Source organism: Labrus mixtus, chromosome 9 (genome assembly GCF_963584025.1).
Source record: "Labrus mixtus chromosome 9, fLabMix1.1, whole genome shotgun sequence".
Classification (NCBI taxonomy): Eukaryota; Metazoa; Chordata; class Actinopteri; order Labriformes; family Labridae; genus Labrus; species Labrus mixtus.
In genome coordinates this window covers 12,774,992-12,793,091 of record NC_083620.1, presented here as the reverse complement: position 1 = coordinate 12,793,091, position 18,100 = coordinate 12,774,992, and the positions used below count along the sequence as shown (strand labels likewise).

Below are 18,100 nucleotides of genomic sequence, written 5' to 3'. Positions count from 1 at the left end.
TCTAAACCTTACTGAAGCAAGAGTCCTTGTCCATCCACATTGCATGCAGCTGCATCATAGTTTGTTTAATGAAATGGTTTTGTTGCTTCACTTTTTCTGACTTCCAGTGGTGTGGAAAAAGGTAAAATAGATCTCCCTCCAGCCCATGGCATTTGCTAAGCCCTCCATGTCACTGGTGAACTCAGCACAGCGATTCCTCACAGTCTGCTCCCAAAACTTCTCAGAATTGCAGAGCTGGTTCAGTCCAATTAGAGCACAAGACAATAAAAATGACACTTGAGATTTATAGGTATATTTATCAGTGTGCAAAATGCATTTCTGAATAATTTTATAGGCTATAAGCAATTCTACTCTTTTTAAACTAAGCATATTGGGGGTCTCTTACCTTTCTGAATCTTTGTGAAGCTTGTGCCAGCATTGTTGTATCTTTTAGCTCGATGTGGGAAAGGATTCTCAGCAGTATGCCATCAGATAAACGCTCAAGGTAATCAACATTTCCTTGACAAAGTAATATTGCGTGTTCCAGGATCTTCTGTCCAAAAACTATACCAACTTGTTCTATAGATTAGGAGTGGAAACACAGCCTGGATGTCAAATATGAAAACACAACTAAAGTTTTGTTTTGTCAGACAAACTTGGTACTATAACACTCAAGCAATATGTTTTTTTTTAATAGGTTTTCAGTCTAACATAATGTAAACTGTAACATGCAACTAAGCCATCACAGAAAAATAATATAGCAATAAATCAAATTGAGGACATCTTACGCTGTATCTTTTTGTCATGTAGGAAACCTTGGTGGGGTGTCTTCAGCTCTTTGGGTGCAGCGCCTCTGGATCCAAGCCTCAAAGAAATCGTCCATGTTGTCAATATCACCTAATAAAGGAGAAAAATAAAGCCATAATGATTAAGATATTTCCCGGTGAACGCATTGACATGCATTTGAATCCATGTTGCTATTTGAAAACAGTGATGAAGTAGCATTTTTTTTTTTTTTTTAATCAATTTACTTTTACCTTATTAGTTAATTCAGTACAACATTCACTGAATGGTAAAGTCATAATGTTAGGAACACAAGGAACCACTTAAAAACCAGTTGTCCTAAAAAACTAAGCTACCTTCAGTCAGGGTAAATAATGATTTAAACAACAGCTAGGTACGCCGCTACATCAATAGAAACTCATGCAAATACTCTACCTCATTTTTGGTAACAACAAGTTGGAAAAAATCTTTAAGAGGAGGTGGACCCCGGTCACTGATTTCAAATAGTTGCTCCCCAAGCAAGGACGCCATTTTGGACGCAAAAACAATGTAACCATGACAACAATAGAGCATCTGAAATGACTATTTACTAAAACGGCAGGGATGTTATTTTGATTCGTTACCTTGGTGACAGCGATGAGAGGAAAAGGTAATACAGAATATCTAAATAAAATGTACAATATACAATTAAAATGATAAATAGATGAAGGGGGAGGGGGGGGCAAGAACCAGCGGGTTGATACAATATCTGTGAGATAATTTAGTCTTGATTTTATGGAATAAAGCTAGACTACATATTTGTCTAATTTAGATTAACACCCAGCACCTGCAGCGGTACTGTGGGTTATAAACAAGCAGATGACGAATTATCATATCACAAGTAAATAATCCCTCCGCGGATGAATCACGCGGATGTATCTTGCAGTTGTAGGCCCTCAGCTGATGTGAAAGTAGCAGAGAGAAAAGAGGAGCTGGTGCACTGTCTGTTACAACTACAACACTGGAACAAATAGGTAACAACATTATACAAAGGTAGAATTTTTGTGACATCTCAGACAACAGTCTCTTGGACCTCGGAGACTATTAAATGTCGAAATACATCGGAGGAATTATGAATCAGTGTTTCGAAAATACCTCGAATCCCGTTCCTGCTTTCCTGTTTTTTTGTGTCTAAAAGGTATCAGAGGCCATTTCTTTTTTGCTAGCTAGCGCTTTACTTGTTAGCTGATAACTGGATAACTTGTAAAAAATTATACAAAATTTGACAAAATCGTTCCTAAAGAGGGATCTTTTTTTGAGTTACAATGTAGTTGTTGTATGTCTAAAAAAAGCTCATAACAATTCTGTCGAGCTGGCAAAACCTCAGCCAGCGACAACAAGGCTTGCTAATGTTAAGTAGCTTGCATGCTAGTGTTAGCTGGTGAAGCTATAACGCTCTTGTTTGATTTGTCAACGCTTCACGTCAGATACGTGACTTCCCTGCAGTATTTAACTCGGTATTCATAAAGGTCAGTGGTTTACTGTCAATCCGACAACTACATTAACTTGAATTGTAACAATATCTTGTTTAGCTCACAGCCAGGTGTTTATTTTCGTCAGCTTGCTGTTTGCGAGTGAATGGTCATTGAAGGATCAGTCGCTATCTTATTTTGCTAAGCTAGCTTTAGCTTGTCTTTGTGGACAAGATGTGTGATATAGTGGGGGAGGAAAAAAAAAACATCTTAATGTTATTTATAATTTAATAAACGTTGAAAATGAAGTTCACACTTGTTGTTTTAAGTGTTTTTCTGCCTGGCTTTTTAATTATCTAACATGTTAAGTCAGTGCTGTAGTTTAGAGAGGCAGGCATTGGCCTTGAGTCAGAAAAACATTTGTGATCTTTACAGCTAACCTTTAGCTACTCTTGTATACTTAACACTTTGGTTGACAGTTTCTAAAAGTGTGATTGTGGATCTCCCGGGATTCACATGGATGTGACAGTTATCTGTCTTTGAATTGATCACATCAGCTGACTGTATATATGATGAGCCAACTTGCGGGCGAGATATGAATTTTTTTGTAATATAAACTTGGTCGTCAGTCAGACTCAGTGTGTCATGGCAGTCGGGATACCAGGTTAGCTTTCTGGTTACTGAAGCGAGCTAACTATTAAAAAAAACCCACTTTCGACGCTCCTGTCGCTGCTGCCATTTTCTATGTGTGGCTAACATCAGGTGAATGTAATCACTGTTTGTCAAGAAATCTGCTGTTCATCTCAACTCATTTTTCACCGTGTTTTTGTAGCGTTAGCTGCTCGGATTTGTCAGTGCGTTGTTTAGGGGAGCTAGGTTGACACACCGGTACGCTAACTACGCATTTCCATGTAATCACTGTTACGTTAGCCAGTTTACCGTAGACCACCGTCCCCCTTGGTGTGAGAGAAATAGCCTTTAAGTGTTAAAATATTCATCATGTTTAGTGGTTACCAGCCTCGCTTGAGGGATTGGAGTTTTTTGTATGGATATGTATTCGCCTAAGCTGCTGTCAATATGTGTGGGTCTTGCTAGGGTACGAGTAGCTAAACATGCTAGTCGGTGGTGGTAGAGAAGTACGTCAGAAATATAGGCCTCTGTAAATCATAGGGCTCGAAATTGGATACTGACGTGGTTTTGGTAAGTTATACAGTCATTTAAAAAACAACACCGGGGATTTAGTTAAGGTGAGAATGATTTGCTGTGTTAAACTAATCTTATATACGCGAGTGTGTTGCACCAGTTGTCAGAATGAACGAATAAACAAAGACTAGGATGCACTGTCAGAGAAGGCCTAAAAAATGGCCCTGTGAGCTTGCCAAGTGTGGCGTATTTTAATGATCAATTATATCATGTGTGAAACTTCTACCAAATGAGTCGTTGAGTTATCCATCGTTTTTAAAAAGGCAATATAGTGTTAAGGGTGTTTCAGTGGGGTTGGTGCATGAGATTATGAAATCACCCTGTTCTGTGTGTCTGATGGAAAATATGTCAATCATTCATCTCATCATTTTCATCTCTTATTGTCATTGCCTCACTAGTGTTTTGTAAAGATTATACTTTATAATATTGACATTTTCGTCCATGTGACTACTTAAACAACATAACTACCAGAACTACAAGCCCTGTTGCTCAGGACTTGCCATATTATATATATGTGTGTATATATATATATATATATATATATATATATATATTTTTTTTTTTTTTTTAAAGAGTGAAATGGAAGTTCATATGGTTTGTTAGTGATGCAGTCTACACATTTTAGATTTATTTTGGTTTGTCTGTGATATTGCTTGTTTCTAAATTAATTATTTGTGTTGATACAGTCTTAAAGATATTATAATGTTGTTTAGGAAGACAAAAATTAAATTTTTTGTTATTGGATTAAGAAATGCCAGTTGCCATTAGTGTCAAATAGTTCAAAGTAAAAGTAGTATATTTTAATTTTTTCCAGCCTATGGTTTCGGTTGGATGATTAATAATAGCTTTGCAGTATTAGCACATTTTTGCCAGAACAATACAACATTCATGATTATTGAACCTCTATATGAAATGCTATCTTTCACATCCCTTAAAATTATAAATTGGTACACGTAGTAAAAGCTAATAATATAAAGGTCATGCAATGTTAAACTCTTAGTGTACTGCACGAGTAAACATTTCATTGTGTTCATTATTTGAAGGCAGCATGTAGCCTTGATAAACCTATTATACTCTGGAAACATGGGAGGAAGTAATGACTAATCTAATGATTTCTTTTGATTATAGAAATCTACTGTGTATATTTAAAGTTTATAAAATGACTTGAATTTATAGCCCATTGTATTTGACTGTATCTCCAGAGATGTCTGGTTCAAGCTCATGCTCGTCCTGGCAGAAGAGTTTTGTCCTTAAACAGGTTGTAGTGTTGGCAATAGACCTAGTCAGTGGTTTTCTGTTGAGAGTTTTTGATTCGATAAAGTACAGTCGTATATTAAATAATAAGAACTTCACGACCCAGATTATCCCAAACGTGCATGAAGGATGAGCTTACGTTTTATCGGACGACAGCTGTCACATGCAGCACTGAAACCTTTATTTAGACATTGACAGCCCAGTTGTTAATAGATCATCAACAAAAAGTTCACTATTTTATTTTGTCAATATTCTAATATGGCTCATTTTTTTTTTTTTTTTTTTTTTTTTTTTTTAGTGAATGGTAGTGTCTAGAAAGGGTATGTCCCTTCAGGAGAGAGGTGCCAATGTCCAACCGGCCTAATTCCAATCCAGGGGGGTCACTGCGCCGTTCACAGAGGAACACTGCTGCGGCCCAGCCACAAGACCAAACTGTCGCGGGAAGGTGAGTCTACTTTCACACTTCCTGTCCAGTATTAGCAGAAAGGTCTCAATCTAATGTAGAGACATTAATCATAGTTTGCTGGTATCTCTTGTAAATCTGAATTTGAACTGAAACCGGAATGGTTATACTGACCTCTTTGATCAAAGGGAAAGCTAATCCTGTCTTCTCTTATCATAGTCAAATGGTGATTAACTCTTTATTTTAAGCTGTTTTTCTTGCTACTCCTTAAGTGTTAATGATTACAGGGAATGCAAAGACTTTCAGCCAAAAATCATTTGGGGATTGATTATGTGACTAAATTACAGAAACCAACACTGTCACTTGCTCTTTAATTTTCAACCTTACAGGTTGCAGTCAGAGCAGGTAAAACATAAAGCAAATTCCCCTCCTGAAAGTAGAAGACCTAATTCTAAGGCTTCCAAAGCCACTGCCAGCACAGCCACTGGCCAGTCCAGAGGGCACAGCTCAAGAAGGTACCCCTCCTCTCTACTTGGTGCTTATTGTGTGTGCTTATGTGTATGAAGGGTTTATAATTAATAAGAACAATTCACACCTAACAATATACACATATATATTATTTGGGTTTTGTTCTGACTGAATGTGTACAATTAATATGGCGTTTATTATTCATCCGTTTTTCGCACTTTGAGTAGTTTTCTAAGATGGTGTTTGTTTTCCTTCTTTCGCCTGGGCAGAAGCGGCCTCTCTCTATCTGTGGCTTCAGTTGTGTTACAAGACGAGCCAGAGGCAGCAGGGACATCCGAACAAGAGCGACCAGGCCAACAGTCAAAGAGTGAAGGCACCCGAGGACTGAAGAGAAGTGAAGCTCCTGACCAAATTAGTACCTTTAGACCGACGCCTGCCAAGAAGCCCAAGTCGCTCCCACCACCCAGAGACAATACCTCAGAGACCAAGAAAGGCCCAACCAAGTCTAAGAAGAAATCATTTGCTGCAGAACCGCCTGCTTTGTCAGGTCGAAGTCAGAGCAAGAAGAGCGGGGCCAGTGGGGCCTCACCAATCCAGAAACGGAAGAAAGCGGACTCTCTCCCCGGTCTAAGTAGCACCGCTGGGTCCCTCCCAAATCGTACCGAGGGCAAAACAGCAAAACCCACCAAGCTGGCGTCTAAATCGGCCGCCTCAGCCAAAGCTGGGTGTAGCAACGTGACAGACTCCTCCTCCTCTGCCTCCACCTCTTCCTCTTCCTCCACAACAGGCACCAACAGTGCCACTACGCAGGGTGCCCGAGTCAAACAGGGAAAAGATCAGACCAAGGCACGACGCTCTCGCTCAGCCTCAAGTCCCTCCCCACGTCGCAGTACCCGTGACAAGGAGCAGGCAAAAACTACCAGCTCTTCAAAATTTGAGTGGGCAGCACGCTTCAACCCCAAAGTCAATCTGCCAAAACCCAAATTGTCCTTACCTGGATCCTCCAAAACTGAGACATCCAAGCCTGGGCCGTCAGGATTACAAGCTAAACTAGCAAGTGAGTATCATTAGTTTTTGGAGCTTCTCAATTCATAGATATTAGAAATAGAAAGCCTTAATCTAACCCAAAATCTGAGCTTGAACATTTCTCTTTTGCCGCCTAGGTAATATTTTAGTACTGATAAGTAATACTTGATTTATTTATAAAGTATTTTATGTGATTCATATTCTAGTGCAAATAATCTTGTTTCAGTTATGGTAACTGTTGAGTTTGGCAAGGCAAGCATCTTCAGTTGCATTTTCTCTAGGTTTGTAGTTGTATGAACAGGGATATAGTCCCTATTAAAGCTTCACTGCATTATTTTCATGTTTGGATGGAGGTTACTCCTCTGGTGCGAAATGTCACTGGACCCATGATCTGAGCAGTATCCCAGAATAAGTTACAAAACCTCACTCTTCTGTAGGACTGAACATTTTTGCTTGGACCAAATGTAATCAAGGCTCAATTGTTTACTCATGACCATTGTATGTCTGAAGTTTAGATTCGCTGAGTGGATGTTTTAGCTTCCATGAAATTATATATTTTGAGATGAGGAATTGTTAGCAGAAGGTAGCAAGCATGCAGCTTACAAACTTTTTATACTTAACTTTAGAGGTTTTAAGGGCACTATTTTACTAAAATGGTGCAAATGAAAGGCAGGTAAATAAGGATAATTTTACAGTAAATATAGGGAGGAATTTTGGAAACAGCCAAAGCCGTTATGCAGTCTTCTGAGTTACTCATTTGATGTTAATTTATTGAGTATAAATACATTTGAAGACACACTGCTTGCAATAAAGCGAGTATGTCTTGACAAGCTTATCTGGTTCACATGAGAGGGTGGCCTTCACCGAACTGGTGAACTGGCTCAGATGTCAGACTAAGCACTAGTAGCCTGAAACTGGAGAATAGCAAAATGCTGGTTGCTCCGTTGTCAGTATGAAGCAAACTACTGGGTTGTAGTTGTTATGATTCTATTATTTTAAACTTTGATACATGGCAGGTAAATATAAGATGGTCAAAACTCTTCTTATACCTTGTGCTGGGCGATATATTGTGAAGCTCAATTCGATCGATATTTAATTAATGCTTGATATGGAAAAGGGAACATCGATTTTATTTTTTAAACTACTTCAAAGTTTTCTTGCGATATTTCGTTGCTCCGCGAGATTTCCGCGGCAGTGCTTATTGCGCGAAGACGAAAGGGCGGAGGAGACTCCACTCCTGCCACTGAGTAGCCTCGCTATTGTAAGCGACCAACACGGAGGAGAAAGATGCGAGCGAGGCCGAGTTACTTCCAAAAAAAGGGCACATAATGCAGGGCTCGACATTATAACTGGCCTGCTGGCCGGATGAATGATTGACAGAGTCCGGGCCAGCTGATTGCACGTTCAGCTGGCGGCTTCACTGCTGTCCTTCCCGCGAGTGCGCTCGCTACACTCGAATTGTACACTCGCACACAGATTTTAGCGCAAGTTTTCTCTGATTAAAAAAAACACGTTTGGTAAAACGGTGGTCAGGCCAGTGATCTTTATTTTTTATACAGTGGAGATTCAGTTTTATAGGCTACATTTATAAACTTTAATACGATAAATATCAAGTCATATCGACATTAGGCAAAAAAATATTGTGATATCAAATTTAGGCCATATCGCCCAGCACTACTTATACCAGTGCAAAATAAAGCAAAACTGCTATTCACACAAAATAGCCTGTTTTTGTTGTAGCAAACCTGCACAGTGCTGGTCTGAGAAGTTACTGCATATGTTATGGATTTTAAGTGCGGTATAAGGCCCTGTGTCCACATAGCGTTTGTTCTGTGCACCAGTGTCTTTTTTTCAATGAGGAGAGAGCGTTCGCCGCAGTCAGTGGCCGCCTGGAGATAAAGCACATTGAGCCATGTGAGATTTTTGTGTTTATTTGCCGTCACTGCATGCACTACAACGTACGATACGCAGTTAGTCACCAGCTAATGATAAAGCAAACAACTAGTGTTAATATAGTATGATCCGGTTTTAATTTGGGCTTTGTTTCTGTGTGTCTGCGTCACAACGGCTCTAACCAGCTTGATTTGTCACAGAGATATACAACTCAGTAGCCACAATGAGAAAATCAGTGCTATTGTCACTTTATCCGACAAGGAGTGATCAGTCAGCCGTACAGCGTCTCTATCTCAGTCTGTCTCTCTCGTGCGGTCAGGTGCTAGTGAGCTGCTTTGATGATGAGGCTCTGTCTGTCACGGAAACTTTTTCGCAATCCCTCAATTTATCAAATCAAGATTCTGTTAAAACAACAAAATAATATCACTGCTGCACTGCATGGACTGGGCTGCCTAAAAAATGACTTCATAGAAATTATTCACATTCTGAGTTACGTCCAAGTTCACTGTTTTTTATTTTATTTTATTTTTTACCATTCTGGCAAGTGCACAATACGAAAATCATTATTAAAGTTAAAAAAGTCACATATTAGAGGTGGAGTCAGTAGCATTTTCCGTGGCAGATTTTTAACACAATATTCCAACTGGGCCCCTCCTCCTGGGCTCAAAATTCCCAGAAGCACACACTAATTGCAGTAGTGTGTAAACTTAGTGCTTGTACCTACACTGCAACTTACCGCATGCTAGCACAGGTTAACCGCCGGTGTTTGGCACCTGCCTGTCCAACAGAAAGCAGGCCCATGTCAGTCAAATAGCTGGTTGAATCGCATCCAATCGCTCATTTGTATCCTGTCCTAAACTCACCTGTGCGATGTCATTGGCTGTGGCTCCCCGCCCAGAAATGTTGTGTGTTTCTGGGCAGGTACACAATTTTTCGTCACACACTTAAGGAGGCCCATAAGTAATGATTGAGCGGCATTTCTTTTGTATGAGTCTATATTTGATCTTTTAGGGAGAAAGCTACTGACTCATTAACTAAACACAGGTTACTCGTACAGACCCCAGCATTATAAATTCTGCAGTGCTGAATTTATAATGCTGGGGGGTTGACACTTTTTTTTGTTCAATGTCAATAACATCCCTGATAAATAGTTATTATTAGTTAACACACGTGACGTGGGGCAGGATAAAGCTTTGGCTGCATTCAAACAGAATCCTATACTTCCTGTAGGGTTGTGCTGAGGTTTTATATTCGTACTACAGAATAACATTTTTAATTTCTCTTATGCTATGTTATTTTCTATGCAACATTGCCCCCTCACTCTCACTCACCCTTAGCTGCTGCTGCTCTCTTGATAACGTCACAGGCTTGAGTAGAAACTTCAGTACTTTTGAAACTGATTGAAAATTAACAGTGTGTCTTTTTAAACCTGTGGTATCAAAAATCAAGTTTCAAAGCCTAAGACAACCTTAGAGCAAATAGTAAGGAGGACAATTTAAAGAGGCAAATTCAGAAAGACTTATAGTGTAGAATTTTATTGTGGTTGTGCAGATTTAAAGTCTGATGACTTGTCTTTTGATCTAATTGTTTCCCTCAAAAAACAGTGAATGAAGAGCATTTCTATCTGCTCAGTTTGTTTGTTATGATGCTGTCATTTAAGTATTGAGGTAGCCTTAATTTCTCCCTTTTAAGATGGTGTCCTTAAATTGTGTCAGTAGTAAGGATGTCGTATTAGCATAGTATTCAAAATGTTATCTCTTCCAATGTCTCAACATCACCACATAAAGCTAGCTTGGTTACTTTTCGGCTACTACACATTTTCTTATCAAATTAGTATCACCAATTAGTTCTTATCCACAATAAATCTGTAATACCAGCCATGCTGCCGTCAGTGTACATTAAGTTACGACATTAAAGGAAAGACTTGAGAGACGTAATAACAGCTGATCCTTCATCACAGCATTGCATGGAAGAATTAATCATCCAATCATACTCTGTGATGTTGGGTGCACAAAGTCGATTGTAGTCTTTGTGTCACGATTTTTGACTCCCAATTTCCACATACTCCGTTGGCGCGGCGGTCCTTATGTTACACGGTTTTGCTCCGTCGAAAGGTGCACGCCCTGCCCCACTAGGTACGTTTTCTGAAACGTGAGCACGTTGTTCTATGCTGTCCAGCTTGATGCGCAATCCGCCCAAATAGACTTGCAGTGTGTTTGAAATGTAGCAGGTTGAAGTCTCGCTGCTGGCACTCTCCGGACACAGACCGGGGCGCTCGCTGTGGAAACACAATCATTGACTAGAGTGGCAGCAAATGGCGGCATAGCGCTACTAATATGGTGTTGGTTACCTCAAGGAGTTCCAGAGAATGTTGTCTAGATCATGTAAGGATGTCAGGTCATGCCAGGATGATTGAGCCCAAGTTTGGAGGAAGGCAATGTATTACATACACATTGACAAACAGAGGAACGAAGGTAAAGAAGATAGGGAAATGCAAGTTCTAGGAAAGTTGGCTTTGAGTTGAAACAAAAAAACTATGATTTTAAATTTGGCAAACCACACAAGAAGAACCAAATCTAGCTCTATTTACCTTATGATCAGCAAAATGTTTTTCAGTTCTTATATAGCATTGAGGGTTGACTGTCCTGTAGTGACAGAAGAGGAACCTTTTCAGGACAACAGGCCAGCTACACAGAGATAAGACATTAGAAGTTTAGTGTGTGTGTGTGGCCAAGTGAAAAGTGAACGTGAGCTGTTAAGGTCAATGTTGGGTCAGCCAGCTCTGGGTAGGTGGGGGGGTGGGGACTGGTGGGCTCTCTGCCATGGGTCTCAGGCCTAAATGGAGAGACCCCTCCTAAGTTGGCTTAGCTTGTAGGCCCACCAGCTGACCGGGGGTATGTTTGAGGGCAGGGAAGGACTCGTAAGCTGCTTCTGTCCAAAGGGAAGAACTGTACCTCTCCTTCTATTTCTTTTTTTCAGTTAGCCTCTTTCAATACACATAGGATTGGCTATTTTCAGTTATAATGGTGAGTTTGCATATACAGCTTTTGTTCCAGTGATTGTTTGGCTTTGCATTTGATTACGTGGAATCAATAGTGTAACTGCAACCTTGATAAAGGAAAATGTTTTCAAATGCATAGACTGGTTGTAGATAATTGTAGATAATGAATCTCTCTAATTTGTTCTTCGCTTTTAAAAAGTTTATTTTAGTGCTACATAGACATGAGTCACAGATCTAACATGAAGGTTGTTCTGTCATAGGGCCATGGTTTGGTTACTATTAATACCCATCCAGTCAGTGGTGGCAACACTAGAGCCTTTAGTAAATTTGAAATGTATCACAGGGTAACACTCGGCATTAATATGATAAATACTTCACCAACTATAAGATATTCAACACATGAAACAGCACTAATCTTTTATGGGTGATATCTTTTTTTTGTGATGCCATAATCAAAAAGATACTTATGAAGTTTGCTCTCAGAGATCTCTGAAACTTGCTGTTGATGCAAATTATAGTAGGAATAGCTTGGTGATGCCAGTGTCTTGTCATCTAGCCTTTAAGTCAAATATCACAGAATTGATTTCCAGTGTCAGTGCATTGTCCACTGTTGGTTTATATGTCACTTTATTTCCACCTAGGTTTGAGGAAATCCACTAAGAAGCGCAGCGAGTCTCCTCCAGCAGAGCTCCCCAGCTTTCGGCGGAGCACACGCCAGAAGACCACGGGCTCCTGTGCCAGCACCAGGTACAAAACACATTCATGACTGTAGTGTAAATAATAACGGCTTGGAAAAGAACATGAAACTATGTACTCTAAGTTTTTATAATTTCAAGAGTTGATTTACCATAAAATCCGGTATATAAGGCGCACTTTTAATACCTATTTTTTCGTCTTAAAAGTTGGCTGCGTCTTATACACTGGTGCGACCAAAATACTGAAACACGCGCCTTCATTGCAGCGGGTGCAGCAGCCCCTATCACTGCGACCTGACGTGATTAAAAACCCATCCCCATTCATTGTGTATTGAAAGCTGAGTGCACGCTGTGCTGGGAAAGACGGCGACACAGACCAGTCTGGCTGCACAACTTTTATCACATCTTTTCTCCCTCACAAGGTCATAATCATACATTTACAGAAAACAGTGGTAATTGTTCCGTAAATAAACCTTGTGGAGTGTTCTTTTGATTGAAAGAGTCCAATATTAAAGAGTGACCAGCGGAGTCGGGCAGCGCGACTTGCAAGCTAGGAGTCCGTGCCTCACAACTTTCCCTGCAGCAGGCTGAGAGCTCAACTACCGTACTGTAGCTAGTAGGAGCGCAAACTCCCGAAAGAGAAAAAAGACGGGACTTTAAGAGCGACACAGCTGCACAGAAAATGCACATTGTAGACATTGCTGAACACGATATAAATCGTCACGCAGGAAAACAGTTTAAGCTTTTTTTTCTCTCAAAGAGACCTTAAAAACAGGGTGCGATTTATATTCCAGAATTTTTACGGTAATTTAAGAAATGCCTCTAAGTAATTGAGCATTTAGCAGCCCCACTTTCTATTGCCTCTAAAATGTCTAAAACTGAACGATAGTAACAGTAGAAGTGGTTGTTGAGCTGTAGTTTTAGATCATGTTTACACAACAATGATGTCATACAAAAACTGCAAACCTTTTGTTGCATTTTGGCTGTGAGTGTACACAACAATGGCGTTTTGGTAGCCTGAAAATGGAAGGTTGTAAAAGCGAGTCCCAGAGTGTAAACTTTTGAAGACAGCACCAAATTCCTCAACGTGTAAACTGCTTAAACGCCATTCTTTATGAAAACGGAGACCTCGCGCACATGCCAATTACGGGCCATGTGTGAGTACACTCTTTGAACATGCGATATGATACACTTTATTGTCCCTTGGGGAAATTTGTTTTCGACTCAGAGTGCTGTACACATTGAGCTGTTCCTCAGTAGTATTAATAAATAAAACCATCCACATGTAAACAGAGCAGCACAAACCAAAGAAACACAAAAACATGCAGAACTAACACATTTGCACATGACCCATATTGCACAAGAGGAAAGATAAAAAGGATAACAAAATACAAGAACACATAGCAACATATAAGAACACCATGATACTATTGCACAACCTATACAGCATTAAGAAACATTATTACTTATTAATTTAATCGATGTGGGTACAAAAGACGTTTTTAAATGATGTAGTTTGCAATGGGGGACCCTGTGTCGTCTGTCAGATGGTAAAAGCTCATTCTCAAAGTGGAGGACGTGAGAAGGGTCAGACAGCACTCTCTGTGTTTGCCTGAGAACAGACGGCTCATATATTAACTGTAGGCAGAGGTTTTCAGTCTCTCACTCTCCATAACCTTCATGGCATCCTGCACTAGACAAGCAAGCTTAGATTGAATTGAACAGAGAGATTACTGTATCACACACGCTGACATCCCGTACCTAAGGATGTCTCCAACACAACCTGATGAAACGAAAACATGATCTGATGGTCAGCACCATAAACCCTGATTCTACGTAAATAATCTCCTCTTTGCTGTAAACATGAACACAAATGATCAACATGACTTTTCCAGCTGAACAGGTTAAATAAGACTATACTAAGATATGTGTTTTTTTGTGTGTCATGAATTAATTGTTGTTTTTTTGTCATACGCATTAAGTTTCCGTTGAGTAGTTAAAAGCGAGTAGGTGGACTACGATAACAATGGCGCAGTCCCGAGTTCTGTATGGAAAAATGTCGACTGTTATGACTCCCAGTCGACATTTTCTTGAAGTTGACTCGCTTCATTGTTAAGGTTCACTTGGAGTAACAACCCCACATCATTGTTCGTCCACACAAATGTTCATTCTTCAGCCATTTTGTTTGTTTACACCTCTCCACTCTGTGGAAGGACAAGTATGTGCGAATGCGTGTGTTCTTCCATTAGGAAGTAACAGCGCCAACTACTGGCCTGGCACATGTATTACAGCGTTTTTTGTTGTTTATGCGGAGCCTTGTGTACGGCCGTTGTTCTGAAAACACGATCATCTTATCATGGAACTTTTTTCATAGACTGCTTTTGTTTTAGCTTGATGTTCTAGATAAACTGGTGGGTCGGTGGTGAATTGTCTTATTGAGGTTTTCATTACTTTTGCTAAAATGTCCTTTAAATAATTTGCCAAGCTGATACAGAAGTTTAGAACCCTGCACAGATGCCTTCCACTTCAGTAGCTTGCTGTCTTTGCTTGTACATTATTGTGAAAGTGGGGGAAAAAAACAAATAAAAATCTTCACAGGGAACCTCCAACCTTTGTTTGGTCCCTTTAGTCAAGGTGAAGAGCAAGTGAAGGCTGCAAGCTCTACATACTGGCCTTTTATTTGTTTTCTATACGATGAAAGAATTTTGACTTTTGGCTTTTTTAGTGGAACAATGCTTCAGGATGAGTTTCCATGCAAGACAAAAAATATGCTTCACTTTGATCTCCTCTGGACGGATCTTATAATGTGCTACCTAATCTGATGAGGCTATCTTACACAACAAGATATTGGTACACACATACACATCCTTTATCATTGTCATTGGCCCTGAGTTGACGTGGTTGTCATAACGATTGTTTAATAAGTATATTCCATCATTCAACATATTAGCTGTATGGGCAGTAACCTGAAATCCACCGTTGAATCTGAATAAAGCTATAAAGGGAGACTATCTGGACAGTATTAATCAGAATGGGTTAAAACGTTCATGTTGATGGTGGCAGGAAAACTACTGTCACCAATTATCTACTTTTTGATCCCCTTCTGTCCACCTGATCATGGGGGCGTTAACAACCCTTACCTACATGGCTAACAGTACACCCCCTGGCGACAAACCTTTTTAGAGCTGAAAGTTTCTCAGTGCAACAAAGAATTCATAAATTTGTATCTAGCATGGATAAATATCCAGAGCAGCCACTGCTGTGTAGTCATTTAACTTGTGGTAAGTAATAATGTAGAATGCTCTGAACTTTTGTGCTGTGATTACTCAGCTCTCACTCTGTTGATCTGTTTTTCGTCTAACAGTCGGCGGGGCTCAGGCCTGGGCAAGCGCGGGGCAGCCGACGCTCGCCGACAGGAGAAAATGGCCGACTCTGACAACAACCAGGATGGGGCCAACTCATCAGCCGCTCGCACTGATGAGGCATCACAAGGAGCTTCAGGTACCAATCATGCCAGTTTTTCAAATTCTTGATTGACAGTAGAACATCTGTCATCTGCAGCCAGCCTCGTCCACACTTGTCTAACCTGCAGCAGTGAGGAGGGATTGCTGGTGAAAACTTTAAAAAACACAGATTGGGTCATTTTGGTGACAGTGATAAACTTCACTCTAATAAAGGAGAAATAGTGTTTCCATTTATTCAGTCTATATACTGATCAGCTGCTCTGATTAACTACTTTCACAAAGGATGCAACAGACTCTCTGTGTGTTTCACATGTTGATATCTGATTTGAGTTCCATGAGCAACCAAACTGAAACATCATTATAACTGAGATTAGAATTGCCTTTCAAACCATCTCAAAATTTCCTTTGAGGAGGTGTAATGGTTAGATTGCGCTGAATGAACGTAGGCAATAGTCCTCAAAGCAGGTAGCCCTGGTTCAAGTCTTACCTGCATGTCCATGTCCAGCATGTCATTCCCCCTCTCTCCCCTATTTCCTTCTCTATTCATGGTCCTGTCTATAAAAACACTCTAATAAATCTTGTAAAAATAATTACTTCACTAACTTTCCTTAATATGATTTCATGATTGAACTAACTTCTGTAAATGGATTTTTAGGGATTTCCCAGCAACATTATTTCTTTCTTCAGTGTTTAACTTTTACTTTCAATGTTGACCTAACTCTGTTTCTGTCTCCAGCTTCAAGCTCAGTTGCTGGAGCAGTGGGCATGACCACCTCTGGAGAGAGTGAGTCTGATGACTCTGAAATGGGAAGACTTCAAGGTATACTCATATTGCCCCCCCCCCCACCCCCCCAATTCAAAGTAAATTATTTGTATTTCTCTGAATAGTGTATAAAAAAAATGATGATTCCCTTTACTTTATCTGAATGTATTAAGAGTTCATAAACAGTTTCTCTTTTGCTTTATCTGAATTTTCTTTTCTTTTCCTCAAGCCTTACTGGAGGCCAGGGGTCTCCCCCCACATCTTTTTGGGCCCCTAGGACCCCGCATGTCGCAGCTGTTCCACAGGACCATTGGAAGTGGAGCCAGTAAGTACAGCCTTCTTACCCTTGCATCCACGGTCTTAGAGCTCAAGTTCTAAACATTTTTCTCCTTATTTCAAGGCTCCAAGGCTCAGCAGCTGCTTCAGGGTCTGCAGGCCACAGGCGACGAGTCTCAGCAGCTCCAAGCTGCCATTGAGATGTGCCAGCTGCTGGTGATGGGCAACGAGGAAACACTCGGGGGATTCCCTGTGAAGAGTGTGGTGCCTGCTTTGGTCAGTCTCATGTTGTTTAATGAGGAACTTCAAACATTATACTCTGTATGTGTATTAGTTTCTGCTCTCCTACACATGAGGTGTAGGCATCAAGTGTAAACCACATTTTGTTCTTACTTCATTTCTCAAGTCAATTTGATTCTATAATTGTGCTCTCACCTTTCTTCCACAGATTACACTGTTACAAATGGAGCATAATTTTGATATTGTGAGTATTATTAACTGTTTCTTATTGTCAGTGTAATAGCATTTTTTTTATCCATTATTGTTTTTATAATAACACTGCTTTTGTTCTCTGCATTCAGATGAATCATGCCTCTCGGGCTCTCACATATATGATGGAGGCGCTCCCTCGATCCTCTGCTGTGGTGGTCGATGCTATTCCTGTCTTCCTGGAGAAGGTAAGGCACAGTGACCCTAATCACTTGTTTATTCGAGAGAGCAGCCTTTTGATGTGCTGATGCCATGTTTTGAACCTTCTCCTCTGCAGCTTCAGGTGATCCAGTTCATTGACGTAGCAGAGCAGGCCCTGACTGCCCTTGAGATGCTGTCAAGGCGACACAGCAAAGCCATTTTGCAGGCTGTAAGTGTTCCCAATGTCTTATCCTGTAATCGCTTCATCTCTGTTTGCCGCAATCAATAACTTACAAGAACTTTTCCATTTCATCCCTCACAGGGTGGGCTCGCCGACTGCCTCCTCTATCTAGAGTTCTTCAGCATCAATGCTCAGAGGAATGCCTTGGCCATTGCAGCCAACTGCTGCCAGAGCATAACTCCAGACGAGTTCCACTTTGTTGCTGATTCTCTGCCACTGTTGACTCAGAGACTCACACATCAGGTTTGTTCTGCCATGTTAGTTCAACACGTTCGACTTACTGAATTTCCTCTGAGACTGATGCACATTGCAGTTATGAAGTAAATCATAAATATATGCATAAAATTAAGGACAAAATGTCAAATTTATTACAAATTTGCTAGGTTTCACTTTTTTTTTTTTTTTAAAGTCAATGACTCATTTATGAATTAGACTTATTTACGGGTGTTTTATGCTGTATTTGGAGAGGACAATGGATAGAGTAGAAAACCAGGGAGAGAGAGGGGGGGATCAATGACGTGGGAAACATCCCACTGGTAGGACTTGATCCTGGCCCACCTGCTTAGTGGA

General features: G+C 40.3%; 2 protein-coding genes across 11 annotated transcripts in view; one reads left to right on the top strand and one right to left on the bottom strand.

Moving 5' to 3' along the window:
- Nucleotides 1-64: 64 nt before the first annotated feature.
- Nucleotides 65-1,305, bottom strand: fbxo36a (F-box protein 36a). Its single transcript, XM_061046321.1, has 4 exons — nt 1,198-1,305; nt 768-876; nt 386-558; nt 65-234 (listed from the first exon to the last, which is right to left on the bottom strand). The coding sequence occupies exons 1-4, from the start codon at nt 1,291-1,293 to the stop codon at nt 88-90; spliced, it is 525 nt and encodes a 174-aa protein (XP_060902304.1). The 5' UTR covers nt 1,294-1,305; the 3' UTR covers nt 65-87.
- Nucleotides 1,306-1,681: 376 nt separating this feature from the next.
- trip12 (thyroid hormone receptor interactor 12) overlaps nt 1,682-18,100 on the top strand; it is a 30,951-nt gene continuing 14,532 nt past the window's right edge. For 4 of the 10 annotated variants that reach the window (XM_061046311.1, XM_061046309.1, XM_061046308.1 and 1 more), the window contains exons 1-13: nt 1,682-1,775; nt 4,969-5,115; nt 5,463-5,588; nt 5,811-6,598; nt 12,103-12,208; nt 15,521-15,657; nt 16,357-16,440; nt 16,613-16,708; nt 16,784-16,935; nt 17,108-17,143; nt 17,241-17,336; nt 17,426-17,518; nt 17,612-17,773. In XM_061046311.1, the coding sequence (XP_060902294.1) occupies nt 5,018-5,115; nt 5,463-5,588; nt 5,811-6,598; nt 12,103-12,208; nt 15,521-15,657; nt 16,357-16,440; nt 16,613-16,708; nt 16,784-16,935; nt 17,108-17,143; nt 17,241-17,336; nt 17,426-17,518; nt 17,612-17,773 (1,974 nt within the window). In that variant the 5' untranslated portion in view covers nt 1,682-1,775; nt 4,969-5,017. Of the gene's footprint in view, nt 1,940-2,856; nt 2,976-4,968; nt 5,116-5,462; nt 5,589-5,810; nt 6,599-12,102; nt 12,209-15,520; nt 15,658-16,356; nt 16,441-16,612; nt 16,709-16,783; nt 16,936-17,107; nt 17,144-17,240; nt 17,337-17,425; nt 17,519-17,611; nt 17,774-18,100 lie in introns of those variants that run through there. The other 6 variants (XM_061046314.1, XM_061046313.1, XM_061046312.1 and 3 more) reach the window with 4 other exon arrangements.

Bases quoted from the DNA above. Each gene is read 5' to 3' on its own strand.
- fbxo36a (XM_061046321.1), bottom strand. From the start codon at position 1,293: ATGGCGTCCTTGCTTGGGGAGCAACTATTTGAAATCAGTGACCGGGGT. The intron at 877-1,197 runs GTAGAGTATTTG...CTCCTTTATTAG, and splicing joins TTGTTGTTACCAAAAATGAG to GTGATATTGACAACATGGAC. The intron at 559-767 runs GTAAGATGTCCT...CCTAATCTATAG, and splicing joins ACATGACAAAAAGATACAGC to AACAAGTTGGTATAGTTTTT.